At 53.1% G+C, this 27,077-nt stretch overlaps 9 protein-coding genes across 9 annotated transcripts; 2 read left to right on the top strand and 7 right to left on the bottom strand.

Annotated features, from left to right (window-relative positions):
* Positions 1–506: 506 nt before the first annotated feature.
* BKA58DRAFT_458986 (uncharacterized protein) lies at positions 507–1,682 on the bottom strand (the record flags this gene model as incomplete). Its single annotated transcript, XM_046174702.1, has 1 exon — positions 507–1,682. The coding sequence occupies one exon, from the start codon at positions 1,680–1,682 to the stop codon at positions 915–917; it is 768 nt and encodes a 255-aa protein (XP_046024188.1). The 3' UTR covers positions 507–914.
* A 205-nt stretch (positions 1,683–1,887) lies between these two features.
* BKA58DRAFT_386607 (uncharacterized protein) lies at positions 1,888–4,267 on the bottom strand. Its single transcript, XM_046170487.1, has 2 exons — positions 4,011–4,267; positions 1,888–3,839 (listed from the first exon to the last, which is right to left on the bottom strand). Exons 1-2 carry the CDS (start codon positions 4,089–4,091, stop codon positions 1,968–1,970), a joined length of 1,953 nt encoding a protein of 650 aa, XP_046024187.1. The 5' UTR covers positions 4,092–4,267; the 3' UTR covers positions 1,888–1,967.
* A 521-nt stretch (positions 4,268–4,788) lies between these two features.
* On the bottom strand, positions 4,789–5,934 carry BKA58DRAFT_191712 (uncharacterized protein). The gene has a single exon (XM_046165618.1). It carries the CDS (start codon positions 5,796–5,798, stop codon positions 4,989–4,991), a length of 810 nt encoding a protein of 269 aa, XP_046024186.1. The 5' UTR covers positions 5,799–5,934; the 3' UTR covers positions 4,789–4,988.
* Positions 5,935–7,888: 1,954 nt separating this feature from the next.
* BKA58DRAFT_191704 (trichome differentiation protein GL1) lies at positions 7,889–9,627 on the bottom strand. Its single transcript, XM_046165617.1, has 2 exons — positions 9,549–9,627; positions 7,889–9,332 (listed from the first exon to the last, which is right to left on the bottom strand). The coding sequence occupies exon 2, from the start codon at positions 9,151–9,153 to the stop codon at positions 7,951–7,953; it is 1,203 nt and encodes a 400-aa protein (XP_046024185.1). The 5' UTR covers positions 9,154–9,332; positions 9,549–9,627; the 3' UTR covers positions 7,889–7,950.
* A 935-nt stretch (positions 9,628–10,562) lies between these two features.
* On the top strand, positions 10,563–11,531 carry BKA58DRAFT_421604 (uncharacterized protein; the record flags this gene model as incomplete). Its single annotated transcript, XM_046172790.1, has 2 exons — positions 10,563–10,955; positions 11,079–11,531. The coding sequence occupies 2 exons, from the start codon at positions 10,566–10,568 to the stop codon at positions 11,529–11,531; spliced, it is 843 nt and encodes a 280-aa protein (XP_046024184.1).
* A 2,773-nt stretch (positions 11,532–14,304) lies between these two features.
* BKA58DRAFT_386602 (uncharacterized protein) lies at positions 14,305–15,069 on the top strand. The gene has a single exon (XM_046170486.1). The coding sequence runs from the start codon at positions 14,403–14,405 to the stop codon at positions 14,670–14,672; it is 270 nt and encodes an 89-aa protein (XP_046024183.1). The 5' UTR covers positions 14,305–14,402; the 3' UTR covers positions 14,673–15,069.
* A 5,425-nt stretch (positions 15,070–20,494) lies between these two features.
* On the bottom strand, positions 20,495–21,612 carry BKA58DRAFT_191637 (uncharacterized protein). Its single transcript, XM_046165616.1, has 3 exons — positions 21,050–21,612; positions 20,760–20,990; positions 20,495–20,704 (listed from the first exon to the last, which is right to left on the bottom strand). Exons 1-3 carry the CDS (start codon positions 21,275–21,277, stop codon positions 20,639–20,641), a joined length of 525 nt encoding a protein of 174 aa, XP_046024182.1. The 5' UTR covers positions 21,278–21,612; the 3' UTR covers positions 20,495–20,638.
* A 1,498-nt stretch (positions 21,613–23,110) lies between these two features.
* BKA58DRAFT_191608 (uncharacterized protein) lies at positions 23,111–24,359 on the bottom strand. The gene is made up of 2 exons (XM_046165614.1): positions 24,178–24,359; positions 23,111–24,126 (listed from the first exon to the last, which is right to left on the bottom strand). The coding sequence occupies exon 2, from the start codon at positions 23,972–23,974 to the stop codon at positions 23,225–23,227; it is 750 nt and encodes a 249-aa protein (XP_046024181.1). The 5' UTR covers positions 23,975–24,126; positions 24,178–24,359; the 3' UTR covers positions 23,111–23,224.
* A 1-nt stretch (position 24,360) lies between these two features.
* Positions 24,361–26,511, bottom strand: BKA58DRAFT_191622 (alpha-amylase A type-3 precursor). The gene is made up of 3 exons (XM_046165615.1): positions 26,105–26,511; positions 25,943–26,052; positions 24,361–25,890 (listed from the first exon to the last, which is right to left on the bottom strand). The coding sequence occupies exons 1-3, from the start codon at positions 26,364–26,366 to the stop codon at positions 24,499–24,501; spliced, it is 1,764 nt and encodes a 587-aa protein (XP_046024180.1). The 5' UTR covers positions 26,367–26,511; the 3' UTR covers positions 24,361–24,498.
* Between the last annotated feature and the right edge of the window lie 566 nt (positions 26,512–27,077).

Genomic DNA, 27,077 nt, shown 5'->3' with positions numbered 1-27,077 from the left:
TCTTTTAGGATGAATTTCTTCACCTTCTGGCATACCAAATACTCACATACTGCTTTCACGATGATGCAGTTGTGCTGGTGCCTCGAAATCTGAAGCCAGTGAGTGATACGTGAAGTTCGCAAACGCACACGCGAGGGTACAACGCATCACAGCAGGAACTCCGACGAGCACGTAGTGGCGGAGTCTCCGCAGACGCACGGCATTCAGCAGTTGCGTCATTCTGTGGTTAGAGATGGTTAGTGACAGCGACACATAATATTAACGCTTCGCTTTCGTAAATTATTCGTCATACGCTTTCGTGGTCTACGGGAAACTTAGTACTTCAGTCCACAATTGTTGAGCGTTGTAGTTCTGAAGGCATATGAAAGTCCACTCGTGCCTGTGCTCCCACACATCTCACTCACTCGTCCATACTCACATAACAAAAACCCGATCGAACTCTTGCCGCAAGATGTCTAACCTCATGTGGCCTGTACACGACCAGGTCCTCGCAGCAAGCTGGGAAATAGCGCGCGAGATATCGTCTCGAGTCGAATCCATCCACCAGCGCCTTAATCGAAGCCTCCAGTACAGTAACGATCGCGAAGAGCGAGCCAGTATCAGAGCAAAGCGGAGAACTCTTAGCAAAAATGCTGTTCTTTGTGAGCGGACCTGGGAGCTCTACGACTGGGCCCGCAATGATGAAGGAAAAGCCGCGCGACCAGAACATCCCTGGGACACTAAACCAGCGGCACAGTCAAAATACGCAGAGGCGTTGGGACTAATGAAATATGAGCAACCCATATCCCCGATGGGGGGGCGTGATAGAGCTACATCAGATGTTGCAGGAAGCATTTGACACCAGTGCGGAATTGTTTTACTAGAATATGCTTTCCAATGAAGCACACACTATATTTAAATAGGAACAAAAACCGTCATATCTCCTTGAGCCTGTCCAACAACCCCTCAACCGTAGCATCCAGCTTCTGAACCACATCCCACGGCGCCTCTCCCTCCCCCGCACTCACACCCATGGCCTCACCATACACATTGCCCCAAGCCGGATACCTTAGCATGGGACTCCTTGGGTGCCAGTCTTTCCTCCATCGTCGCTCTTCTCTCTTCAGTGTATTGATCCGCGCTAACAACTGATGAACTTCTACTAGTGTGGGAATGTGTGCTGCGCGACCGATGGTATATTGTTTCGAGGGGGGTGTAGCGGCTTCGGCGGCTCGCCATCGGGCTTCTATATCGAGGGCCGTTCGGTGAAGGTTCAAGGCGCGGGTTGAGACAGAGTAGAGGAGGTAGTCGTGTTTGGCCCATGCGGCTTCGTCGTAAGAGATGTTTGGTGGGGGTGGGCTGAGGTGGTGTTTTACAGTGGGACGAGGTGCTGAAGTAGAGGAGCGTGGTGTCTCGTTGAGGGATCTGGGAGGTTGCGAGGAAGAGTGTGGTGTATGGGCTGTGGAGCAGGGTGTGCCATCGGACGCGCGTGGTGTGCCGGTAGCAGAGTGTGATGCTCTGTCGAAGGAGCGTGGCGTGTGAGGAGATTCCGGTGGCGTTAGTTCCGAGTATCGAGAGCCGTAGATGGACGGATTTCGCGCTGGAGTTGAGTAGTGAGAGGGTTGATACGAGGTTTGCGGACTGGTCTTCGGTGACTCAGCTGAGCGATGAGCTGCGATCTTGGCTGAGAACTTTCGTAACATGCTCTTGAGGTTGAGGTCAGTGATTAGTTGACGATGGAAGTCTTACCTTTTCGAGGAGGTTGCGGATATAGCGACAACGATGAGCCTGGCAGAAAGGCGCCATTCACCATATTTGCCATTGACTGTGTAAATTCATCATGCTGTTCCTGGTTGTTGCACATCTGCAGTGAATTGCGTGACTTGAAGATTGGAATGTGAAGCAAAGGCTCAACCTATCCGTGACAGGTAAAATATTACATATATTTTCACTATCGGCCCTGGCAACAGCCCGAAATCCATATCATTTTAACTAGGAACACCCTCATACTCCCAACCATCGACTAACCTCCTCTTCCTTCCCCTCTTGTTCTCTCTGCGGTTCGCTGCACACTTGATGAAAAAGGTAAGCACGGCCAGCAGGAAGATAATCACAGCCGCGACCGTCGGCACCACGACAATACGCGTACGATCCGTGTCAGTAGTAGGAAGATATGGACATGTCGCATTGAGTCCGATGACCCAGCAGTCCGGTATACTCAGACTGTTCATGTTGATGTACAGGGCATCTTCATTAGGAGCGGCGGCTTGGAAGGCAGAAAACAGATGCGAGTTTTCCAGCGCAGTGTGTGGAATGCTGAATTGATATGGGTCTTGGCAATAGCCTTCAGCATTCGCGTAGTAGGTTGAGTCGTCCGATATACGCCAATTGTAGGGTTGTCGTGGATCGTGGCAGGCCACGCGGTGGCGTCGGTTGCAGTCTTCTATGCGCCAGCGCTGTGGATATGGCGACTTCATCATGACGACGCAGCGATTGTCGTTCGTGTCGTCGCCTTCTCCGGAGGAATTGAGAGGCTGACCAGGTGCAAAGGTCCATAGTGTTGAGTGTACATATGCGGCGTAGGGTAAAGGGTTCCTGTCTGCAGTTGTGTTTGCGAGGGTCTGGTTGAGGAAGGGTGTGATGCCGCAGGCGGTAAGATTGGTAATGGAAGGTACAGTTGAGTGAAAGTCCGGCGTCGCGCTGATATCAAGTGATGGTGCATCAGCAAGAGCCCAAGACGAGTTTCTTGCTGAAGTCAATGTGTTGTCGGAAGACACAAACAAGCATCCGGAAGTTACACGCCCATCGGAGCCAAGCGACACTAACTGCTCGTCGATGATAGTTCCGGGAGGGAAGACGTATTCGAGATCTGGTCCGAAGTTGTACTTCTCCATTTGCGGATCGATCGTACCGTAACTAATGACGACCCGCCGTCGCTGCTTGAATTCCATGAAAGCTTCTGTGGGCCATCCACTTTGTGTGAAAAGCTGTCCATCGGCGTTCTTAGAGTCTTCGTAGTAACCAGGCAATGGGCGATTAGACCAATCGACGTCATACCACGAGCTGTTCAAGTTTGCACGTTGGTCACCCAAGGCGTTTGGCGTAAGTGTGTTATCAGAAAGATTACCCTGCAACACATCGCTAAGGAGTTGCCCATCTTCAGGAAGCTGGTCTTGCGAAAGGTTCGGTGCTGGAGCGTCCGGGTCGGTGATGGACGAGGCAGCATGCACATTGAACGTGAACATGGTTATCTCGGCATCAGTCGTAGTAGCTGTTATCTCGAGAAAGTCCTCTAGGATACCCGTGAGCAAATTCAGCGTCATCAGAGATGTACAATTGTAGCTCCCGATTTGTAGGAGCGGTGGTCCATTAGGGGTGGGGAAGTCGATTATGGTCGGCGTTGCTGCACTCGTCGATGAAGTAGAAGACAAAGATGGGGTAGCTGATACTGCGTTCGTTGAGCCTGATGATGACTCTGCAGACGCAGGGGTCGATGTAGATGTCTCCTGGCGTTTTCCAAGCCGTGGAGGGATATCCAGTGTAGATAGAGGAGTATCCGCGCTCAATCTGTTAGTTGTAGGCACCACTGTCGGTCCGGTCGCCACCGGTAAAGCACCCTCATCTGAGCTGTCTTCATTCGACTGGGGTAACTCCACTGGACATAGACTCCATACTGAACGTAGTGGGTCCCAGTAAGCATCGACTGTGAATTGTCGAAAGCCGACAGCTAGCAAGTTTGAGAAGCACTTTTGGAAAGCATTATGTTCGTACTGGTTATTCGTGAAGCAGGCTTGAGCTAACGATACAGCTGGCGTAGTATGGAAGTTGATGGGAAGTTGAAGCCCTACATCTCGTTGCGCCTACCATCGGTCAGCGATTCTGTCCGCTGATACTGCGTACGTCGAGCAAAAGCCGACGGATCTAGAATGGTGTCACGAAGACCGCGCATGGACGTGTGATGGAACACAACCCTAACACCGTGCGACTACTTTCACTGGAGACTGCGCGGAGTACAGGCAGCTGACACTTACTCTAAATGCCTCATTCCAGGGCTCTATCCAACGCGTGTTCACAGCGCTCTGATCCGGGTTATACAACTTGTTAGCCGACATTCCCGCTGGCGAACCTGGGCACCACCACCACCACCACAAACACGTGGCTCACACTTCGCGTGCAACGGAAGGGATGAACGACGACCGTAAGCAGGGGACGCGATAAGATATGTTTAGAAACTGGATATGATGTGTAGTGCTCGTATATGCAGATGCAGGTGTTGACGATGGGTAGGATGTCGTTGGGATCTGCAGGGCTGGATGCGCGACCGCGACGGGGTAACGGCATCACGTGGCAGCCCGCTAGTTTTTCCACCAATCCCCTTCCGGCTAAAGCGCGGCTGGCCAATGATGACGATTCGCATCGTCAAACTCACCGTTCAAAACACCATGACTGCAATTTGCCAACGACGATTCCAGCAAAACGTCCGGTGGCTTGCATCATGATTAAGCACCGGGTCGTGTGCAGAACGAGTGGGGGAAATGGGGCATCACTGTTTACCCTTGATATAGTCCAGGTGTTCCGCATATTGTTCCCGAAGATTGGAGAAGGTTGAGTACCAGCCTCGCACATACGCTTAATACGGCCGTTATAGCTAGGCTTACACAATACCGAACCCACGTTGCTGGCAACTCGCTACCTACCGCCTGTAAGCGAGAGCTCGTGTCTCACTGTTCTGTACGACCTTGATCGACGTCCGAAAAAATGTTGAAAGAGCTTGCCGGCTGGATGATATGCAGGTCTGCGGCGCGAGGGAAAGCGGACAATGCGTTGGGAGCGCATGGAAGGTTGCGAAAAGCTTGCTCTCGGTCACTGGGAGTAATGCAGGTGTGCGACGCACGCTGACGCTTACAGCACGGATTGCCACAAGTACATTAAACGGGAGAAAAAGGGCCGCTGCAGGAGATGATGAGGTACTGCTCTTACGACCCAGTTTTACACGGGATGTCTCCTGGCTACGGATGCAACGTCGCCGTTGTGGCAAAAGGTCCGCTAGCTGTAGGCGATCGAAGCAACGTTGCCCACGGTAAAGCCGAGAGAGTCGGAGCGGTGACTCCGGAAAATTTCTGCACCTTCATAAATGAGGTGATCGGATAAGCGAATAGAAGGCTACAGGCAAGGGGGCGTTGGATGAGTGCAAGGCAAGCCGGTGATGCGGTAGGTGCACTTCTGCCTTCCGACAGGACGGGCAAGGAAGTCGCAAGGAAGTCTGAGATAGCGACACCTGCGAACCCTTTGTTTGGCATAGCAAGATGGTATCGTTGCATCGAGATGCCTCCATTTGGAAAGTGCGTACACTGCCACAGGAGGCGGCGGTCATTCTGCAGTGTCAACACATTCGTTCGCAGTCGCCGAAGCCGAAACCGAAGCGAGCCCCAGTATCGGCAGAAGCAGAAACCACGGCTCCAGATGTTGCAACAGTTCCGCACGTCCGCGGGGAAATCCACAGCTGCTTGACGTCTAACGTCTTCACTGCACATGCACACAAACAAACGAAGTTTCGCCTGGACCCAGAGACTCCACACGACTGTTGACGCAACCGCTCCCCGTGCGCGTTTCACCGAGGCCATCAGAAGGTTACCGAGCGTGCCGAGCAGCTCAAAGTCTGGTTGCGAGGGTCTTGGTCTGACACCCGTCTGACTGACTCTGACAGTCCTGCATACCCCTACATATGTAGTGCAGTTGTGAAAGCGACGTGTTTCATGCATAACTACTACCCCAAAGCTGGACATGCGATCCTCGACAGAAGAAAAAGGTTTCACCATCTAAGCTGCATGCACATGTCATAAGTTCGACCGGTCGGTAGCCTCGCCACGAGCCACAGACTGTAGGCGGAGAAGGTCCGGCAAGATCTACGCTAGAGGACGACGTTGTGATGCTTGTGCAGATCGAAGGGATCACGACATTGACACGCAGGAACCCACCGTCAGAAGGGCCTCCTCGAGTCCCCTGATGATGCTGCTGGTAAAAGAAAGCATGCTCAAGACCGAGTTACGCCGGGCTATCGTATCCGTACCGTTCAACGTTCAACGGTAAATGGCGATGTGCATGCGTCTACTCGCCCCCGAACAGATGCGAATCCGATGTCCCACAATACCGCCGTCCCTGGTACCGATGAAGTCGCATTGTGACATGTATGGGCCTGAACCAAAGCCGATGGATCGCGGACCCGAGGGACTGGGAACTGAAATACTCCCTCTCAAGGACGGCGACCTTCCACTAACGGCTCAGCGACGGCGTGATCATTAGCATCACAGGGAAGGGCGGTAGACTATGGGATTGAACGGCGACATCCTCTCGACGGCGCCCACGCGGTACCAAAGTTCAACAGACGCTATCGATTAGACCTTGTGTGTCCGCATTAGGGTACCAGAGTTTGAGCTATGCCATATGCACAAAATGCCCGTGTCTCTCCAACGCTCCTTGCACCATTGCGGACATGGAGATATACGCTAGTCGCAAATCTCGCGAGCCGTCGCGCACTAGAGCGAAGATCAAAGTCTAATGGCCGTAAGCGGTAAGGCCACCAGTAGCCGCATGATCGAAGACCCAGTGTCTTGTTTTCAGTGTTTTTCTAGTCGCCGACCCTGGCTGTAGTGAGATTGGCCGATTGGAACGTTGACGTGGACGGCTCAACGATCATACCGGGGACGTTGGATCGTGAACTGCAAAAGATGCGATTCGCTCGGATGTGCGGTGGCAGAGGGCCAGAGCGACCGTACCGCACCATGCGGGATTGAGTGTATGATTCGTGAACACAGCTAGAGTGAGGAGACTATGGTGCGTGTATCTGTGCGTACAAACTGTAGGTGCGTGGATAGTTCGCAATTTCCACAGCTCCAAAGCCAGTGTGGCATGGGGAAGTCTTCCGAAACTATTGAGTCCGTCACGGATTGCTATCGTGGTATACGTCCATCCCAGGGAATCCCTGGGGACGTGTTTCCAGAAGTGCCGAAGCACATCTTCATGTCGCAGGTATCACGGGTGACAGATTCTTGCTCAGCGGTCCAGAGCCCCACCTCGGCCACTATTGGTGGCAGTGTTAGGAAAAGGAGCGACCAATCACTCAATTTAGAAGAAGATATTGTTCGTCAGCTGTGTGGGTCCAGTCCAATAAGGAGACGGTGTAGGCGACACTGCAGGTGCTGCGACGGGTACGACTGCGTGGACTGATCGGGATCGCGGCGAGATCGCTCCATGCATGCGTTGAGGTGTGGAGAGGGGTTTTCAGCGTGGTGGGTATCGCGGACGATTGTGAGTATCTGTCACGAGTGGGTACCACAAGCAGTCGAGATGTCATTGGAGCGGTGAGCTCTCGCCTTCAAGCGTTTAGAAACCTGGAACTTAGTGTTCGACGATCGTTGTTCAGTGTGGGAACTCCTTGTTGTACCCCGTCAGGCCTTCAAGTGAGGTAACTTGGTACTGGGAGTCACTAATGGATCGTGTGATGATTGAAGTTTGTTCACAAGGTCATGGTTTGCTATAGAATGTGTTGTGTTTGATTGGCGTCGATGTAGACGCTTGCTAGTGCTGTCGCACTGCTGGGTATTATTACTGGCGACTAATTGTCGCAGTGTACAGTGAGACCTCCCTGGGGCCGAATGGAGAAACGCCGTAGTGTGTCGAACCTCGACATAGGCGACGCTACTTGGCTCAGACAGGCCAGAATAGAAACAGAACAATGTGCCTCCCAACCGTGGCACGTGAACAGAGATGCTACATGGGGTATCCTGAGAGTCGTGTACAGTGTTTCCCTTTTTAGGTCCATGCAAAACAAGAGAGAACAAGGTTGAAAAGCTTTGTAACAAGCAAAGTGTCGATCATTGAACATCGGCCATTAATAGAAGTAGGTTGTTTGAAACATGCGACGTATAGACAAGAAGGGGTATGGTGAATAACGTGAAACATGATAGACAACTACATGATGTTTCGCAGCGACATCCTGTCCTTTGGTGAGACTGGCGCACTTCTGGCTTCTGATGGAACAGAGGGCAGCACGTAGGGTGACGGTAGTTGTCGCGCAGCTGGACTGGTGCTTGCACTCGAGGAATGAGGAACCGAGAGCGTCGGCTCTGCGAGCGAATGGAAAGGAGGCAACGCTCGTTGGGGCACACTGGTGGGCGCAGACTGAGGCATAGAGTGGTGGTGTGTGAGCTGAGGAGTAGGCTGAGTGAGCAGTCGCGGTGGTTGTGGTCGCTCGTAGTTGGGCTCTCGGAAGGCTGGCGCAGCCTTGGGTGCTGAGGCTTCACTGCGGTGGAGCGGAGGAAGTTGTAGTGAGCCGCGTCGCCTGTGCAGGTCATACGAGGAGTCGTCTTCGGGCGCAAAGCCAGTGGTAGGCAGGTAGCGAGTGGAAGAGCTCTTGCGCTCTTCCCTGCTGCCAACCAATGGAGCAAGTGTGATGTCGAGAGGGGAAGCTGCGCCGCGAGGCGAGCGCGACTCTGAGCCGGTGTCGGTGATTAGGGAAGGAGCGCCATCGGCAGACACGATAGAGTAGCCAGAAGGCGAAGGCATGGGTGTCTCGAATCCTCGTGCTCGTACTGTGGCGGATGCTCCATAGGCTGAGATGTCAAGAGGCTGCGGTCGCGATCCGGGGTATGGCTCGAAACGCTGAGGCTGGGGCAGCTTGAGTGCATGTGGAGAGTTGGTTGGGATGTTGAGGGAGGACCTGTGTGAGTCGTGGTATGAAGACATCCGGTGCTCCTCGTGATGAGCCTGGCTGTGAGGTGCTGGGTAATGGTAGCCAGTCTGGGGGTGGTGCATGTGCTCTCGAGATCTTTGGTCAGGACGCTCAGGGTTGCGCTTGCGGCGGTTCTGGCCACCATTCCACCAGTTCTTGACTGCGTTATCGCTGCGTCCCTTTAACCGCCTTGCAATCTCTGCCCACCTCTTGCCCATCTCAGCCACCATCTTCTCAATCAGCTCCCCCTCTTCTCCGGTGATGGGATCATGGTTTAGTGTTGGCTTCAGGTTCTGGTGGTAACGCTCTCTGCATTGCTTTGGTGACCGGGAGCCAATCTCCTGTGAGATGCGTACCCAGTTGTGAGGTCCATTACGGGCAACGAGGTTAACGAGCCACTGGTCCTCGTGCTGCGACCAAGGGCCGCGTCTGTGGGCAACCATGTCGAAGTCCTCTGAAAGGGAAGGAGCGACAAAGGATTGAAGTGGGGTATTGGATCCGCGCTGGTATGAATGCGGCGGACGGTGAGCACGTTCAAGGTCAAACTCCTTGATTATGGCTGGATTATCAGGGGGATCAAGCTGTTGGTTGAGCTTGGACTTTTGCAAAGGCTGAGGATGTGCTGCATCGTTGGTTAGTTTTGCGTACATTGTCAGAACAGTGCAGACAAGGTGAGAGTGCAACCAAGACTATCTCAAAACATTTGGTGATCAAGTGCAGTGAATGACAGTGCGTATAGTTTCGATGCAACGTAGGCTGAGATGTAGTAGTGCTGGGAGCATGGTACAACAAGTGCAGCCGACGACATGGAGAGGTGATGAGTGAGGATGGGACGTACCTTGATGTGTGGGTGAGAAGCACAGAGTAAAGTGTCAGTGTCGATTGTTGTATGGTAGAGGGGAAGTTGAATGGTGGTCGACGTTGTTAGACGAGCCAACGGTAACGTGGTAGAGGCGGGCACTGGTATATATCACGACGGGCGCGGGGAGGAGTAGTCAGGACACTTGGACGCCAAGGCGGTCGAGGAGCTATTGACTTGTTCGGGACGGGCAGATGTGAGCGAGGATTCTGCTTTTCTAACGATGCGGCTAAGGCACTGGTGAGATGGTGGACGGAGAGCGCTGGGGCGTCATGCGGCGCTCTGAGCGACTAGCCGGGCCCTGAGCAGCAGAGGGCTAATGTAATCGTTGTCGACGACGCACACAAGCAGCGATGGACCTGGTTAGGTGCCAGATCGTCGGATTCGACAAGTACCCTGTATCACATCGTGGCATGGCGTATGGCGCTCGCCCGGCGCCGACTTGGGACGGCAGAAAAAGCAAGCGTTGCGCCCAGCTCGCATTACCACCCTGGAAACAAGCGTAGTGAAGTGCTTCCCCCTGCGACGCTCCCTGGCCGCCGACAGCGCGCTCGTCCCCGTCGGCGGCCCACGGCTCGCGCGAAATGGTGGCATTCGCTGGGACCCCTGGCCGTTTCGTTGTCGATTCATGATGGTGCACGCTAGTAGCAAGGCCGGTGGAATTCAGAAGACACCATGGAGACAGTCAAAGATACCCCCACTCGGCGCGATACTTCGACATCCCCTGCCCACAGTAAAACCAAACATATCGACCGCCGTAGGGTTGAGCAGCAGCCTCAGCCAGCCAGCCTCAGCGGCATCCAGGATGCTCCAGTGGGCTCGACGTGGTCCCCATCACGACAAGCTCTGTGTACCGTCACCCTGGTTCAGGAAGGCCGGACATGCGCCTTGGGCCCTCTGGCGCGCTTGTCGCCCCTGCCTGACAGCCATGATGGATATGTTGGGTTTGCAGTGTCAAGCAATACGGTCTACATGTCTTGTTGAAAACGCTTCCCCATGGCAAGCACCGCTGAACTGGTGTCTCGAGCAGGCAGGCAGGCAGTCAGCACGAGGCAGGCCTCTCCAGCGCCGCACGATGCACGTTGCAGTCAGCACTTGGGCGTCGATCAAACGGGTGCTGGTGCTGGGTGCGGACCGGGCGCGAGTAGTGTGATCGTCACCGGCCCTCACATTGGAGGACACGAGGTCGGCGAGGTGCGCTTGGCACTACGACGTCTCCTTTTCGGGCCTGTCGTTCTCCCGAGGCTAGCGCGGTGCACTCACATCGAACTGGGCGTGTTTCTGGTGTTCTATTTTCTGGCGAGTGCGACACGCAACCTGTTTCCTGAGGCGTGGTGTCTCTGGCAGCGCTGGGGTGGAGTTGAGGGTGTCTGCTGGCGGCCGTTGGTGGGCTGGAGTGATCTGCCGGCGGGACAGTAGCGAAAAGTAGCGAGCCCGCTCAACTGGAAAGGCTGCACCAGTGAGCGCCTGCCGTGGCATTTGGAATATTGCTAGCTAGTAGCCCTCCAGTTGCGCTCCAGCCCTTTTCGGCAGCCTCGGAGGCCACTCGCGCACGCTTTGGGATGGGCAAAACCGTTGCTGGCCAAAACACATCGTCACCCCTCTCCCATTCTATCGTCGCCGAAGTCACCCACTAGGGCGATCGCAGCCTGCTGCGGGTATCTTGGTGATACCGTGACGCTATCATCTCGATCGTCCTGCACGCTGCAACGAGACCCTCGAGAGCACCGAGTGAGGCTGTCCGTCGCCCAACTTTCTCCATTCATCCCCAGCCCGACGTCGACCTATTACGCCATCGGTGGGGACACTGTACATGTACTCAATCTGACACGGCTGCTGAAGGCTATATCGCGAGTCACCCATGTCGGCGCCGCGCAGAATAGAGACAGCCTCGTCCAGACTGCTGCACACCCCACGCGACATGGTTCCAACTCTGTTCCCTCACCCAGCACCAGGGCTTGATTTCGTTCGGATCGACCGAGGTCTCGCCATTCCTTGCCCGTCGCATGCGGCGCAGGCGTGGCTGATGCTCCAGATCCGGGGGTTTCATCGCCCATGCCGTGATCAGCCTAGCGTGTCCCAGCCGCAAGGCCTAGCGTTCACGGGACGCACAGCATCCGGCCGAGTGGGTGCTTTGTTTCGCTGAGCCTCAGCCGCTTTCTGCTGCACACGCGCTCCAATGCAGCAACCTCGCCGTTCACCCGACGACTTTAGTTGTCCAATCTGCCCTTGCCATCCATACGTTCGCTTCAAATCGCCTGCAGGACTCAACGGTCGCCGTCGCCGATCGCTTCCGAGCCCGCAATTTCGACAAACGAATGACAATTCCATGGGCTGCATTTGCAATTCTGCTACATGCACGCAGACGTGTGGCCCGCCGCTGATTCAGCACCCCCGTCGTGACCAGGGTCGAAAGCGATCGCAGCAACAAACTCTCGCCAAACACGCAGGCCTGTCTTTCGCGTTCGGATTCGCGCAACGGCTGTTTGTTTCGAGGGCGCCCTGGTGGAGACTGCCTGAGTCGCCTAATCGCCAAACCATGTACCACCGAATGTCATCCATGACCCTCGACCCCTTCTGTTCCTCGGAGCACCACGCGGGGTCTTCCGCTTGGTCGACGATTCTTGAAATCCTGGCTCGCTTTCCGTCGTGGTTGGCTGCTTCGTATGTCTGCCGCAGCTACACACCTGCCCATCCTCAACCATGCCATGCAGCATCCCGTCCTGTGGGACGAACGTTGGTTCCAACACTCAGGTGTGGCTCCTGCCGTGTTCGCTGCGATGTCTGAGCAGCACAATTTGCAGATACAGCATTCCGCTACGGCTAGCACGCTTTCGTGTCACGTCTTCCATATGACTTCGACCGAACATGCTCGGGCCTGGGTCTATATCCACGTCTACACTGCTACTGCTCCAGATGCCAGATTGCATCCTGTGCAAGAGCGGTATGTTTCCGCGCTACCTTCCGCGCGCCTCGTAACCCTCTTGCGAGTCGCGGAATATTGGATGTCGTCGGCGAAACTCTCCTAGCCAGGATTGCCCTCTTCCTTGACCGGCACAAAGAGAAGATGCGCGCGGGTGGAAGGGGATGAAAGACCCACGGATTGGCAAAACCTTCGCAGCATGTTCCCTGCAAGTGACGCCACGCCTCGATCACCAAGCGCCTCGCGACACTCGCCGCATAGTGCATCCGATGTGCACCTTACAGCAATGGCGACCGATGTCGACCAATTTACCATCTTGACGTCCTGCGCTGTGCAACTGTATGATCGCCGAGGACGGCTCTAGAGTCATCAGTAGTACGCTCACACCTTGCTTGTCTGACTGCCCCGCCCCCAATATCGTATTCGTAGTGCTATATCGTCATTGACGGCACAATCCGACCAGGGTTTGCGGATGCACGTACTACCGTAAACAATTCTCCAGCACAGCAAGGGGCGCGAGACCCGTGTGAATTTGCATTTCCTCGAATAACTCTCCATAGGATCAGACAGGGATACCCAGCCACGATCTCACAGATCAGATTAACGAATGATCTGCACTCAGCCAATAGCAAGACCAAATCGCTGCGCAAACCTTCTGAAACTCATTACCCACCTTCGACAGTAGTTTGTTCTTCCCTCATGGCTTCTTCATATCGGCCGGGACTCCCATTGGTGGTGGCGTGTACCGCTCTTCCTAAAACAGACTGCGGTTGACGAAACGTCTTCAAATTGAGGTTTGCAGCTCACGGTTATTTGACAGCGGCACACCAGCGGCCAAACTGATCGACTTGTCCGCGCAGTGGCCCGCTCCAGCCTCACTATACAAGGCACCCACGCCTGGGTGGCAGCACAGCTCAGCATCTGGCCTACATGCGACTTTCGAGTTTACACTTTACGCTGCACTCATGCTTCAGGTGCATCTGGGGTGGTGGCACTACACCACCGAGCAGTTTTCACGCAGGAGCTCATGCAGCAGATTGCCCTCGCTGACTCGTCATGCACTACATCTGCACACGTTAGCGCGCTGCTGCGGCGCATCCTCTCGACTGATCTAAAGCAAGATGCGGCGCCAGTGAGGGAAGGCCGTTTAGCTTAGATCTGAGCGGCCGCCGAATCGGATCGGCATGCCCCACCAAAACCCCTTTCTCCTCGCTCAAAGGGCTGCAAAAGTAAGTACAACCATATTCTCGTCTGCAAATGCTATCCGAAATCAGCAGCCAAGGTTGTTGGCATCCTGTACGACTCATCGCTCGGCCCATGCCGACACACACCTTGTTGTTGCCTCTCAACATCTCCATGATTCGCCGGGAATGTGCGTGACTTGCATCACCCGCCCACACGGAAAATAGCACTGGACGGCTGATCATCTGTTTCGGAAATTCACCGTCTGGCGAGACGTTAATGGCGTTGATCACGATGACACCTTACCAAGCTCTTTGCGGATCATCAATAGACATGATGCGGATGACCTCGCCGGGATACTAGCACTTGGTGATGAATGCGTGTGCACGCAAAATCTTGTACAAGGACTGGCCTGCCGGTCCAGGCACTTGGTTCTGTACCTATCGAATGAACCTATGCCACCGATCCCGTGTTCGGCCGCGGCCATACAATGCCCGCAGCCGCATCACTACCCGCACGACATGAAGCGGCGCCGAAGCCCCATTGTTCACGCTTGAGAAAGCTTCCTCTTTACTGTAAGTCGGCCATTGTGTCATACTCCTTCCTTTGCTTCAGGTCCATCTGTGCGTACTATGATCTGCAACACTGATGATCGACCGGATGACCAAATCCGGAAGGAGATCCACGACTCGTGAGCCTGCTTGCGTGCTCATGGCGATCAGGGTATCATGTTTGCTTCTTCGTTTCCTGTAGGGCTCGCAGTCAAGGCATTCACTGCACTGCCTCGCCTCACGTTGTCATCCCCTTTTGTGTACTGCCGAATTTCCGAACCCAATCCTTTGCAACGCAACACTGCTGTGTCAATTGCTGCCCTATGCTTCCACAGGGCATTCATCAAACACAGGGCACCACTCAGGACGTTCAGGAACGTCAACGGTCGGCCCCGTTCACGTCTGAAGCATGATCTAGCATCAAATTGGATCCTCGTACAGGGATAATCGCTTCACTTTGTTGGCAAGAGCTGGATGAGCGTTCACCGTTTCTTGACAGAGACGGCGCAGCACGTCCCTATGTCGTTGGGAATGACAGCGCATCGTGCGAGCAGGATGTACCCACACTATGCGGAGTCTTCAAGCCGTGTAGAGCCATTCACGGTTAATTGTTGACCAGCATTCGCTCGGTTTCGCATCCTTTCACACACATGATAGCTATAAACCTGACTGGACAATATCTGAGGGATTCTCCGGAAGGCAGCGCCGATCTGCATGCAGCACAATGTTGCATGTTAGCTTATGGTTACCGCTTTCGGATTATCAGCTTATCGTTTTGTTCTCTGAATACGCCGAGCACCAATCACGGAGACGAGTCGAGCACCTTTGAGGCACTACAGAATCCTGTTTTGCGGACTCGCTATTCTTTTCGACCATCACTGACTCGTTACGATATCGAACGATAACGAGCAGTGTAGCTTTGGGCTCCAAACCTTCACCGTTGGATACGCGCGCTTGTAGGCATGAGAAATTCCGGTGGTTAAGCTGGACATCAGGAGAAGCTGAAATCAGTCATGGGAGCGAATCATAACCGCCTCTGCACAGTGCACAAGAGTTTATCCCTCCGTTTTGCTGTTTGCTTCATTCAGCGTTGAATATCGTTTTGATGCCAATCCTCAGGCTGTTCTCCTAGTTGAGAACGGCTGTGCTGTACTACGTGAAAACGGGGGTACATCTGAATCTGCTATGGCAGACAATCGATCTATGCACCTTTCCCTAGCGAAGTCGAGCAGCAATTGTACTTTGCTCTCCCTTTTTGGTTCATTCCTCAGTCTTCCATCAGCCCAAGATACGGTTTGCGTCTGCTATCACCTGTTCGGTTTCCAAGTGCAGCTGCTGTCTTGTTGTAAGACAGCTGTTCGGTAAATTTTCGCAACATTCATCATTTCTTTCGTCCAGATAATTCTATCTACTATGGCACTGACACTCTCATCAGATTTACGACCCTACAACTGGAGTACGCCCTACATAAAACGTACAATTCCGGACGTGAACTCACGCATTCACCAGTACCCAGAATTGTCATAGACTCAGCTCGTCAAGCTCGCCACACCGGTCAATAAGAAGCACCACCTCGCTTCCATTCTCAATGACGCTGTGAAAACTGTTATCTCACGCATCGCACTTGGTGCATGAGTACCACCTCACGTTGGACCTTCTACGACACGCGATGTCCGTTCCGGAATCCCGTTAAGGTACCTGGACAGCGCCAAACACGAAGACCCAGGGCCACGGTAAAATTACGAAGCTTGTCTACATGTGGTCCTACAATTAACCCTTGCGGTCATGAGTGGCGGAAGAATTAGGACGGATATAGTGAGTTGATGATACACGGCAGTTTAGGGTTGGACGTGGGGTAACGCAATGACGAGGCGCAACTTGCTGATTAAATTGCGCAGTTAAGCGGTGCATGGGCTGTACCTATTCCATCGTTGCAGTCAGGTCGACGGATGCGAACATGCGACTGGGCATCATGGAACAGCTCAGCGAAATGAACACCACACACACAAACAGGGTCGCGGCAAAATACCCCACCGAAGAATGGACAACATTTCTCTATGAGCAGCAACGCAGGCCCACTCGCTGAACGTTCAGCTACCCTGCCATCAGCATCCACGAGCTGCATCTGCGCCCTTCAGCAGCCATCTTACATGAGCAGCACGGCAATCCCGGTTGGCGAGGATCATAGCTCAGCCAACGAGCATATACCCCTCGTGCTCTCTGGTGCCACTCTTCGGAAGCCCGTCAGAAGCTGAACACGAACCCGGGGCCTCGCACCTGGGTCCAACGCCCGGAAGCGCCGCCTACTGTAGCATGCTTCTAGGGAGTTTCTAAAGGGTTGCACGGCGCGCACGCGAACGTCTGACTGCGTTATCGGCTGGCCGCTGCGCAGGTCTCGTCACTTCTTTCAGTCGATTCAAGAACCCTCAAGCACGCGAAACCCCTCCCAGCACTGGTTCTCACAACCCCATCGATTCTCTGTCTCTTCCTTCACTAGGGTGTCATACTCCTACAGGTGAATGAATCTGTACCTCCCGGTCGCATTTCGCACCATACTCCCCAATCTGTCAATTGCGCGGGCCGTAGCCGTCCGGAACCAATCTCCAGCGTCATCCACCCGTGGCTTGCAGCTTGTCTTGCCTGACACACGGACAAGGGCCCTGGCCTCCCCCATGCACCCAACCAAACAACGGCGGGGTTCGGACGCAACCAGGGCAGTCAAACCTCACGCATCCAGGCATGCAAGCGAGCAGAGGCCAAAATTGCCCGCCTTAAGCCACGAGGCAGCAAAAGCCGTTGTGTCACGCTAAACTTGATTTATTTATTTATAGCGCTGCGCTGCGCTGGGCTAACGTACATTCCTTCCACTCAGGTGTCCTATCTCACGCCTCGGGAGTCGGAGGCGGCAGGTAAATGTGCGTGTATATCCGCCGGCAATCTTGACGCAGAAGCGCGATATCACATTGCGGTGCGGTTTTCCTTGGGTTTGTATACAGCTGCCTGCGGGTGTCGCGGTGTTCGCGATAGTGGATAGTGGAGCCCTGTATTAGGCCCGATGCCACCCGTCATCTACGACTCTGCTGTGCATCGCCCGTTTGCAGTAGAAGGCGCGAAATTCTTTGCGTTGCAGATGTGGAGACAATTCCGGCTGATGAAGTAATGTACACGGTATGTCACTCTGAACATGGCCCCTTGTGTAAGTGCTCGCCGAGGCCTTGTACAGCACTGATAGTTCTGTACCGTGTGGCTTCGTACCGGTGAAAAACTGTCCGACGTACTTTCCGGCTTGTCGAACAGTCCGAAAACAGTATCTCTTTCATCGCACCGGCCATGTGTTGCTTATATGATACTAATCACCAATATCAGCCTGGTCAATAGGTAAACTCACCGCAAACAACCCCACATCGTCATCATTCAGTAGACCACGACCAGCCCGTGCACACGCCTACCCACATCACGATCCTACAGCTGCATCTCATGTCCTGCAGCCGGTAAGCCACCACGGACCTCCTCCTAGGTGTACAATCAATTCTATGACAATCCGACTCTTATTTCTCTTAGTCAACGTATCGGCCGGGGGCCGTGTTTACGCACAAAATCAAAACGAGGACCCTGCGTCCCATCCCCCTGCTATTATCGCATCGGTCAGATTTCTCGATACGATATGATAGCTGTAGATGTCTGGGGTAAGTTTGAAGGTGAGTGAGGCGAATGGACAGAGCAAGGGCGAGTCAGCAAGGGGGCGGGCGAAGTGTAAGACCGAGGTACGATATCATTGGGAGAGTAGACGAGAATCATGCCATTGGGTATCACGTTCATCTCAGCGGGTGGTCCCAACAACTTGGTAAGCTAGTCCAACGGGCGCGTAACTGTGAGTGGTAGGCTGGTTCGGACACTTCGCCCTTGTCTTTACATGCAGATTAGTAGCTTTGGGCTGTTGCGTTGCTGCCGTATTCTGATGCGTTTTTCTTTCTGCCTCTCGATGATGCAGGACCCTAAACCTTTTCGCGTGTCGTGCGTCTGCTTCTAGAACAACCGTCTTAAGCGAAAATGGCCTGTTTTCCAGCCTTAGCCTCGAGCTTCGAGCCTCTACGTCGTCATTTTGAGACAAGGTAAAGTCAACAATGGGCGCCTGCAAGCGACAGCGCGTCACAATCCACATTTTCCACGCCCCCAATTCTTGTCGCAAAAGTGAAAATCCTTCAGCCTTTTGCTGCACGGTACGTCCGCTTCTTCCGAGTTAGTCAGGCAGGAGACAAGGTCTCTTCACATCCGTCCGCCCAGCGAACCACGTTGCGTCCCAACTACCTCATGATCTCCCGCGACCTGCGCCACACGAATCCTTCCAGCAGGGCCAAAACGGTAAAACTAAACATTTTTATCCTGTTTTGTACCCGGATCGTCTTACTTCCGGAATCCTTTGACGAATCCATTGCATCCTTGATTGCTGCTTTGGGTAAGACCGGAATGCCGATTTGGTGTTGCACGCAGTGAACGCTGGCTAATGGTGTTTTGTGGAGAGCTGGACTGCTGCTTGTCGGCGGCACCGCACGTATGAGACGTTTGAGCTGTTGGCGAAACGCATAGAAGGTGCTGCGACTGTATTGTTTGTGGTGCAGGCTGTGACAGTATGGTTGGTGCTAAGGGAATGCCGAGCTGGGTTCTTCAGCTCGAATGGCCCACACCTTTTCTGTTTGCCTCAAGACTCAGGACTACAGCCACTCGTCCGGTACTTGCAGGCGACAAACGGCTTAGATGATATGCACTATCTAAACCACTCTTGGCAATACCGCGTTTCCGTGCAACGATGTCCTGAACGGTACCGCGCGGACTGGGCCGCTCCTTTGTGGCAACTTGCTAGGTTGGTTCACCTTATCCATCTGGAGATAACCGGGAAACTTCACCTCGGCGCACGAACGGGTCAAGGTTTATAGCAGTTATTCGATTCGAGGAGTGCGATGCCGAGCCAAACACTTCGCCGAGGTCGTTTCGCTTCTGGTGGTGATTGAGGCTGCGCTGTGATGGGCGTGAACATGCTTAAGCGATGGTGATCTCCCTGCTTCGGGCGTGTCGCAGCGTTGACAGCGACGAGAATAGAGTAGTGCACAGCGAGGCTGAGGCTGGCTGCTGATCTGGTGTGGTTTGAGCATTGCGAACAACGCAGATCAGGTATGTGTCACCATTATTCGTGGGTTCAGGCTACAATCTGGGGTGCCGTTGTAGTACGGTTACCTCTGTTCCCGTGCCAAACGAAATAGGTGGTGATTCCCGAGTATGAAGGTTGGCTGGGCTTTCTCTTTGATGTAAAAGTATCAATTCTCTCACTTTATAGTGATCCCTTCACTACAGCAATCGCGAGACACAGTGATATGACCGTGACAGTATGAGAAATTATAGGAAGCGTGACGTTTCATTCTTCATGTTAGATAGAACTCTAGGTGTTATCCGCTACACTTCTACTTTAAAGTGTATGCTGCTGCGGTGGCTTTGCCGCATCGTTACCACCTCGCTTTCGACTGGAAGTAAATGAAACTAAAAGTTGCTCATTCATATTTCAGGCAACTAGAACATTCTTGATCCTACCTTCTTCATCTTCTTACTTTCTAGTAGCTCAGCTACACGCACTTCTTGCTTTGCGTATCGTCCTCGCAACCCGTCTCGATCTTGCTTAAGGCATATTCTCACATCGAGAGGGCTCTTGGCAGTTCGCGCTATGCAACCACGTCCTTTCCTCAACAGCTTCTGTGACGACGTGAGTTGATACTCTACCTCGGTCGACTGTGACACCCTCATGTTCTACTTTTAGCAAACTTGCTATGTCATTCTGTATCAGCGCCTGCGAAACACATGGATACCGCTAACTATTGTAACATCTTCGACATCCCCATATATTTGCATGCAGTCTTGACTGAGTCTCAGCCTACTTCTACGATATGACCTTCATCATTATCATCTTACCGTATGAGTTGATCATCTGTTCTCGTGCTCAATATTTCAAACGAAATTCGTCAGAAAGCGAATAGTTGCACAATCTCAGTATTTGAGCTTGCTTCTAATATATCTTCCATCGTATGTAGTAACAGCCAACACTTGCATCTACTGGAAAACCTTGGTAGAGGCTCATATACTTCTGTCACGATGACATGCTATATTGCAACTGTTTCGATTCCATCTCATTCTCTAGTGATAATACAAATATTGTTAGGACTGCTTCCTCGAGTGGTAGCTGTCAATCATTTGAGGCGCAAGTTATCAAAGTAAAAAATGAATTCGAACTATGTACAGGCGAGGTTCGCAAGTTGATGTGTACAGTATGAGAAAGGTGAGAAGGTAACTACATAGCACTCTTGTGACCCATATCCATCCATCCCAGGGTCATTCGTAAAGATGACTTCATAATCCGATAAAGCCATCTATGCGCAGTAAAGGTCGGAGGTGGCGCTGTCAAACTGGCAGTTGGAGGGGGATTGAATGGCAAGCTAGTTGGTATTAGCATATTGATATGTAAGCAAACATGTCATGTTTGTGACTTACGTTGATGTAGCCACCGTCACCCTGGCTGTAGAAGGAATTGTCGGGGCCGGACATGAGGAAGCAGTCATAGTCGGTGTTGAGGACACCAGACTTGAAGCGGACAGAAGAGAGCTCGCGCATCTGGTTGGGCTTGGTGACCTCGTAGCCCATGTTGTAGCAGACGGCAGCCTCGCCAGGGCCGGCGCGCTTGATCATCTCGGCGACAGTGGCCTGGGTGAAGGCTTCACGGGCCTGAGTGGTGAAGACGTTAGTCGAGAAACTGGATATGATTTATAGGGGTTGTGGCTTACAGCGTTCCAGTCAATGGCATCCTTAGCGATGTTGAGGGCAGCAGTGCCGGAGACACCGACAATACCAGAGACAACACCTCCGATGATGGCGATTGAGACGGGGTCGACAACACGCTTGTCGAGCTCAGGAACAGCGGGCGAAGTCCAGTTGGTCTTCTGAGGGTGAGGCCAGGTAGGGACGGCGGCGGCAGCGCCAGCGAGGAGAGCGGTAGCGAGTTGGAACTTCATTTTGGAAGATGGATGGTGATTCAGCGAGTGAAATCTGGTAGTGGATAAGAGGCTGTTGTAGTGATGATTGTAGACTTGATGATTGTGATGAGGATATTGAGGAGCACTTCTCAACCTCTTATATATCCAAAGGCTTGCGCTGATCACCACCCAAGTAGCATATACAGATATGTTATTCGGGCCATTCTCGTTGCTATCTTGTCAAAGCCTCATGTTTCTGACACCGCCCGGTGGATTGTTTTCATGATGCTCTTGGCTCCAAGCGTGAAGATACCTAGTAACTACACGCGATGGAGTGTGGCCAAGGAGAGGGATCGTCCGTGTGCCTTGCAGATATGGCGTGAAAACGAGCCATTCGGTGCGATTCCTGAACACGACAACATCAGAGCCTCAAGGTTCGTCTCCGCTTGTTCGGCGGCACTCATGAGGCTTTCCCGGCTCTAAGCGTGAGGACGCATGAGGCTGATTAGTTAGGTAGCTTGGCTAAGGAGGTTGCCGTTGTTCATGGCAGACATACTCAGCCTTGGAAGGATCGTACGTGATGCGAGTCCCTGTAAGGAACCGGGTTCAGAAAGGGTTCCTTGACTACAGTGTTTCATAGGTACTCATCAGCAAGTTCTCAGCGAACAACATCAAAACTATCGCAATCATACCGAATATCCAAGTACACTCTCAATGACTATCCCGAACCAGGATCAGACCGCAGTCTGAGTCAAAGGCGCAGTCTATTCTATCTCATCATTTAGGCGTTCCGTGGTGCCTGTTCACTGGATTCAGATTACTTAGCAGCCGTTTCCCGCACAGCTTGGAGCCGATAAGATTCCCGATCGCGATCCCGTGGGAGCCGGGATGTCGTCCCCCAAAGGACAGGTTACGCGGCCAACTTACTCAAGTAAGCCGTGTGTTGCGCATTGCTCTTGGCATGAGCTTACGGAGGATGCCGAATGCCCGTGACTAACTATGCCAGGAGAGGATCAGCGCCGAAAATTGAGCCGCATTCCATCTTCGAAGATCGCTATACTGAAGCATCATGCTACTGCAGAGGTATGCCAGCTTCCGTACAGGTTTTAAGCCGACTAGGCGCTCAAAATTCGTTGGATGGTTGTTAGCATAGTTGTTATCGTTCCTAGCACGATCCGTCCGATTATCACAATCACAAAAAACACGCCGTTTATCCTGAAACGACCACGATCTTCTCTTGGCCTGTTTCTCAGCCATGTTAGCGCGTATATTTAGAGATGCTATCGCGAATTCACGTGTTGAACAAGTCAGCCTGACTGGACATCTCAGCATCTTTTCTCTCCAGATAAATTAAGCTACGCTGACCCAAGCCGGCAAATCGTATTAAGTTCCACCGGTGACCTGGTCGCTGTCAACTTGATACAGAACGATGACGTAGTACCCGAGACTCTGTGCTATAATCGAGCAACCATTGGTCTGAGAGCTCACATCTGGATGCCTTTGACAGACCGACGGTACCCATCCACACGTTATCTCTCAGACCACCCTCTCAGCATCTTCTCGAACCCCTTTACAAGCCCCTGTCCCACTGTACCCACAGGAATCTCACCTACCTCAAGTCTCCTCGAGAATTCCATTCGCTGCGCAGCTTCAAGATTAGTATCAAGGATGTCTGTACCTTCTGCGGCATCTTGCCACTGTTTCACCGTAACACTACAAGGATCCTTCCGGTCCTGCTCAACAAGAACTTTGACTTGATCAAGCTGCGTAATGAACTGCTTCAGAATTTTGATGGCAACGTCGTTCATGGCGACTTCGGCTTGGTACTTTGCATCCTGCTGGCGCTTCTTGAAGAGTTCAACATGGAAGCGATCATCGAATTGGGGCCTAGGCAATGTATGCATTGGTTCTTTTCGAGACATTGCTGATTGTGAAGTGTGTCAGCTTGTTTCTCGCGATGGCGGTGCGCCAGAGCCTGATATTCGCCTAACTTTCTCGGCTTCTGCATTTGGTTTTCCGATGTGGGCAGCGAGCGCGACGTAGTTTACATGCGGCACACCATTTCGCGGGTGGAAGATCCTCCCCGTAGGGAAGGCGCTCTGGGAGGTCAAGACAATGCACGCTCCTGGGCAAGTTGACACGCGGCCAATGTTTCTCGCAGTACTCCACGCGTGCCTTGATGTTGGAATACGGGAGTTCTTTCGGCCACCCCACTCGTGGCCAAAGCTTCTCTTGCAGGTTCCTAACCGCCGTAAGGTTGAAGTTCGGAACAGGTTGTGGCCGGTGCGCTTGCCGGTACCGCTTCTCCTTGTAGTTTGCCAGCGCTATCATGTTCAAGTAGGAAACTTCTTTCGGCCACTTCTCTCTACTATTAGGCTTTTGATAAATGGCGTGTAACTTTCCAGTAGATTTCTCAAATAGCTGATTCCAATCTGCCGGTGTGACTGAGTCTCGGTCCGCAGTGTGTTGGCGTCTTAGAACGCGAGACTGCTTGCAGAGTGGACTGACAGCGACTTTCCACGCACGGACTCTGCGCCGCATTGTCTGTACCTTGAGATCATGTGCGCGTTGGGCCTTCCGCTTTGCGACCGAAACTTGAATGCGATGCAGGCGGTTCTTATGTTGCTGTAGCCGGGTGGGCCATCTTGAGACAATGCTATTGAGCCTGTGTTGTAGGAATAGATGCTTGGAGCTGATGCGGTTCCAGCGCGTGTAGTGTTCGGATCCACAGCCCATGCTTGAGTGCTCGGTTGTGTTGATGATAGCGGGACTTGGCTGACTATCTAGGTAGTGTTGCCGACAGTTGAAAGAAGCTTGGAAGAATGTGACGAGTAGGTGGTGTGGAGCGCGAGGGCGATAATGCGGTGGAAGGAAATCACAAATATACGCTAGAGGGATCTGGTTAGCCAGTTCACAAAAGATGCAAGTGAAAAACTTGCCATAGAAAAACGACCGTCGTTCTCTCCAACGCCAGAGTCCTTTGGATCTCCCATCACGAATTCAGTGAAGGTAGTATCAATACATGTGAGTGGCGTGCTTCTGACGGGGGAAAGGTAAAAGGATGCTTCCTAGGCATGTCCACTGAGCGCAAAAACCTTCCTACCATTACCAGAGCAGTTGTTGAACGACGTCATATACCGGGCAAATCAGTGATTCTGTAGAAAGTAGGAGATGAAACCATGCGTGTACTACTGCGGTTCTTATTTACTAGCCCTTTCCATTCTCCTGCGATGCAAAGAGGTAACCTATGTATACTCAACCTACTGCCATGAGCTGCTCAGACTAGCGCTCGCTTGGCATTTGGGTACGGTGTAGCTTCTGTTCGGATCACTCTCCCACGTGACTGTTCCGCCACTGCTGATCTTCACGAACTTGTACTGAATCGATGAACTGGCCGCCAATGGGATTGTAATGGTCCAGACGGGGTTGCTAGAGGTGTAACTGTTTGCCGAAAGCGTGAGACCGTTAGCTGGCGTCCAGTTGCCCAGCTGCGCGGTGTTACCGGTGATCTTGATTGTGTCACCCGGAACGGTGGTGATACGGTGTGTGAAAGACACCGAGACAGCTGTTGGGCATGCGGTCGATGTAGCAGTAGCAGTCTTTGTGGTAAGGGTGGTACCAGTGGTGGGCGTACCGGAGCCAGCAGCAAGAACGATGGGCTCACCGTTGCTGACGGTTACACAGACCTTACCGCTGCCGTCGGCGGTCACCGCGGCGCCGTTTCCGTAGACGTTTGTCCATTTGCCGTTGGCCTTCTGGGTGTTGAAGCAATGCTGCTGGTTGGAGGTGCTTCCGGCATTCGTGGTGAGAACGATCAGGTTTCCGCTTGCACGGCTCCAGGCGTAGGCGTTGTCCGCTACGTACAAGTGAACGTGGTCATCAGCGGCGAGACCTCCTGCAGACTTCCTCGCGGCGGTCAACTTCTTGATGGCCTGGTAGAGGTTCGCGTTGGTGTTGAAGCCGCTTCGCCATAGGTCCTCTCGGTTGGCTGGGTCGTCACCGCCGGCGTAACCTTGCTCGGTACCGTAGTAGAGGATGGGAATTCCTCGTGCAAGGATGACGTAAGCGAGGGCATTCTTAAGCAGTGTCTGGTCGTTCTTTACGTTCAGCCAGCGCTTGTTGTCGTGGTTGTCCAAGAAGGTACCAAGAGCGGATGGGTCGGGGAAGGTGTTGCTGACGGTGTTCATCATGTCAACAAGCGCCTGAGATGAGCCCTTCTGCTGGTAGAAGTTATTCATGGGGTAGTAGACCGCGTAGTTCAGAAGACCAGGCATGAGCTTAGCATACTCGGCAAGGTAAGTTGGGTTGCCATCAAACACTTCGCCGATGCTGTAAACTCCTGTCGCAGAAGAGAATCCAGGCCAGAAGTCTTTCTCGACGTGCTTGACGGTATCGATGCGAACGCCATCGAAGCTATACTCCTTGACAAGCCAAGAGACCCAAGTGTTCATGACGCTACGGATCTCGGACGATTGAGTGTTGAGGTCAGGAAGACCAGCAATCTGGCATTGCTCGACGCTACCTTGGTTGCTGTAGTTGATGTCACAGGCGGAGTGGTATGACGAAGCCTGGTTCAGTGGCGAAGGGCGGTTGTTCGTGATCGCACCTGGTCCCATATGGTTGGCAACGACATCGACCATGACATAGACGCCCTATACCGGATTAGTGAATGTATAAATTTGAGATCACCTGTCTTGGTCGTACCTTTGCATGAGCGGTGCTGACTAGGCTCTTCAGGTCGGCAGCAGTACCGTAGTTGGAGTTGATGGCATACAGATCCTCAGCCCAGTAGCCATGGTATCCAGCAGCCTTGTCTACGATTGCTGTTAGTACACATACGCTCCGATGGTGACGAGCAAATCGTACTTGAAACGACCGGAGTGATCCAGATGGCATCGAATCCTAGGCCCTTGATGTAGTCGATCTTGGACTCAAGTCCCTTGAAAGTTCCGCCACAGTAGTTGCCAAGGTTGCTGCATGATGCGCCTCCAGTGTCGCTGCTGCTGCGAGCAATGCGGTCGGTGAGAACGAAGTAGATGCTACGAGACTTCCACGCGCTCGTGTCGGCCGCTGATACGAGAGAAGTAAAGCCCAAGAGAGCAGTAGTAATGAGGTTGGAGAACAACATCTTGGCCAGCTCGATGCTTTTCTGAGCGGGTGCTTGAAGTTGCGATGCGGTGATGCTCTTGTTCTGGATGAGGTCGGCCGCTGGATTTATAGACGTGCCACGCGTGGGTATCACAAGGCCACCCAATGTCCCTCAGGCTACCCCACAAAGCTGCCTTAATCCCGAGTAAGGCTTACAGGACCTCGTGGAGAACTTCTGCGCCTCTCCGCGGTAGTCGAAGATACTAAGGAGCCAAAATATGGTTAGAAGCCGCACAGAGAACGATGGTGATGCTCCGGACCGTCATGAACCCACTGAAAGAAGTGTACCTGGGCGATCATCGTACTCTTGGCGATCTCTCGGACCGAGTTAGAGGCGTCCAGTGTGCCTCGTGGACGTTTGAAACATGTCGGTGGGGTACAGAAAACGGTCAAAGGCCCCGATCAGGAAGCTGCGGAATGCTAGGCCTCCGACTTTGCCATGGACGCAGTAATATTGGCCGCTGCACTTCTTTGGCGTATTGACCCTAGGGTAGACTAGAGGTTGTGAAGGCCCAGGGGAAATGAAGGAAGTCGCAGGGTTGAAATGAGAGTGGCGACGTAAGCGAGCTGATTTGCCTCGGGATTGCGGCTTAGCGTTTCCATCACGATCCGCCGTCCCCGCATTCCGGTACTTTAGCACCGCCCAAGTCAATTAAGGTGCGGGCCGGACAGCGTTCTGAGGTCTTCTGAC

The sequence above is a fragment of the Alternaria rosae genome, assembly GCF_020736505.1.
Source record: "Alternaria rosae strain MPI-PUGE-AT-0040 chromosome Unknown BKA58scaffold_6, whole genome shotgun sequence".
NCBI lineage: Eukaryota > Fungi > Ascomycota > Dothideomycetes > Pleosporales > Pleosporaceae > Alternaria > Alternaria rosae.
This window is presented reverse-complemented; position numbering and strand designations above follow the sequence as displayed.

Bases quoted from the DNA above. Each gene is read 5' to 3' on its own strand.
- BKA58DRAFT_386607 (XM_046170487.1), bottom strand. From the start codon at position 4,091: ATGTCGGCTAACAAGTTGTATAACCCGGATCAGAGCGCTGTGAACACG. The intron at 3,840-4,010 runs GTAAGTGTCAGC...GACCGATGGTAG, and splicing joins CCTGGAATGAGGCATTTAGA to GCGCAACGAGATGTAGGGCT.
- BKA58DRAFT_191712 (XM_046165618.1), bottom strand. From the start codon at position 5,798: ATGGTGAAACCTTTTTCTTCTGTCGAGGATCGCATGTCCAGCTTTGGG.
- BKA58DRAFT_191704 (XM_046165617.1), bottom strand. From the start codon at position 9,153: ATGGTTGCCCACAGACGCGGCCCTTGGTCGCAGCACGAGGACCAGTGG.
- BKA58DRAFT_386602 (XM_046170486.1), top strand. From the start codon at position 14,403: ATGTTTGCTTCTTCGTTTCCTGTAGGGCTCGCAGTCAAGGCATTCACT.
- BKA58DRAFT_191637 (XM_046165616.1), bottom strand. From the start codon at position 21,277: ATGAAGTTCCAACTCGCTACCGCTCTCCTCGCTGGCGCTGCCGCCGCC. The intron at 20,991-21,049 runs GTAAGCCACAAC...TTCACCACTCAG, and splicing joins ATGCCATTGACTGGAACGCT to GCCCGTGAAGCCTTCACCCA. The intron at 20,705-20,759 runs GTAAGTCACAAA...AATACCAACTAG, and splicing joins GTGACGGTGGCTACATCAAC to CTTGCCATTCAATCCCCCTC.
- BKA58DRAFT_191608 (XM_046165614.1), bottom strand. From the start codon at position 23,974: ATGGGCTGTGGATCCGAACACTACACGCGCTGGAACCGCATCAGCTCC.
- BKA58DRAFT_191622 (XM_046165615.1), bottom strand. From the start codon at position 26,366: ATGTTGTTCTCCAACCTCATTACTACTGCTCTCTTGGGCTTTACTTCT. The intron at 26,053-26,104 runs GTACGATTTGCT...CAGCAATCGTAG, and splicing joins GATCACTCCGGTCGTTTCAA to ACAAGGCTGCTGGATACCAT. The intron at 25,891-25,942 runs GTACGACCAAGA...AATCCGGTATAG, and splicing joins TCAGCACCGCTCATGCAAAG to GGCGTCTATGTCATGGTCGA.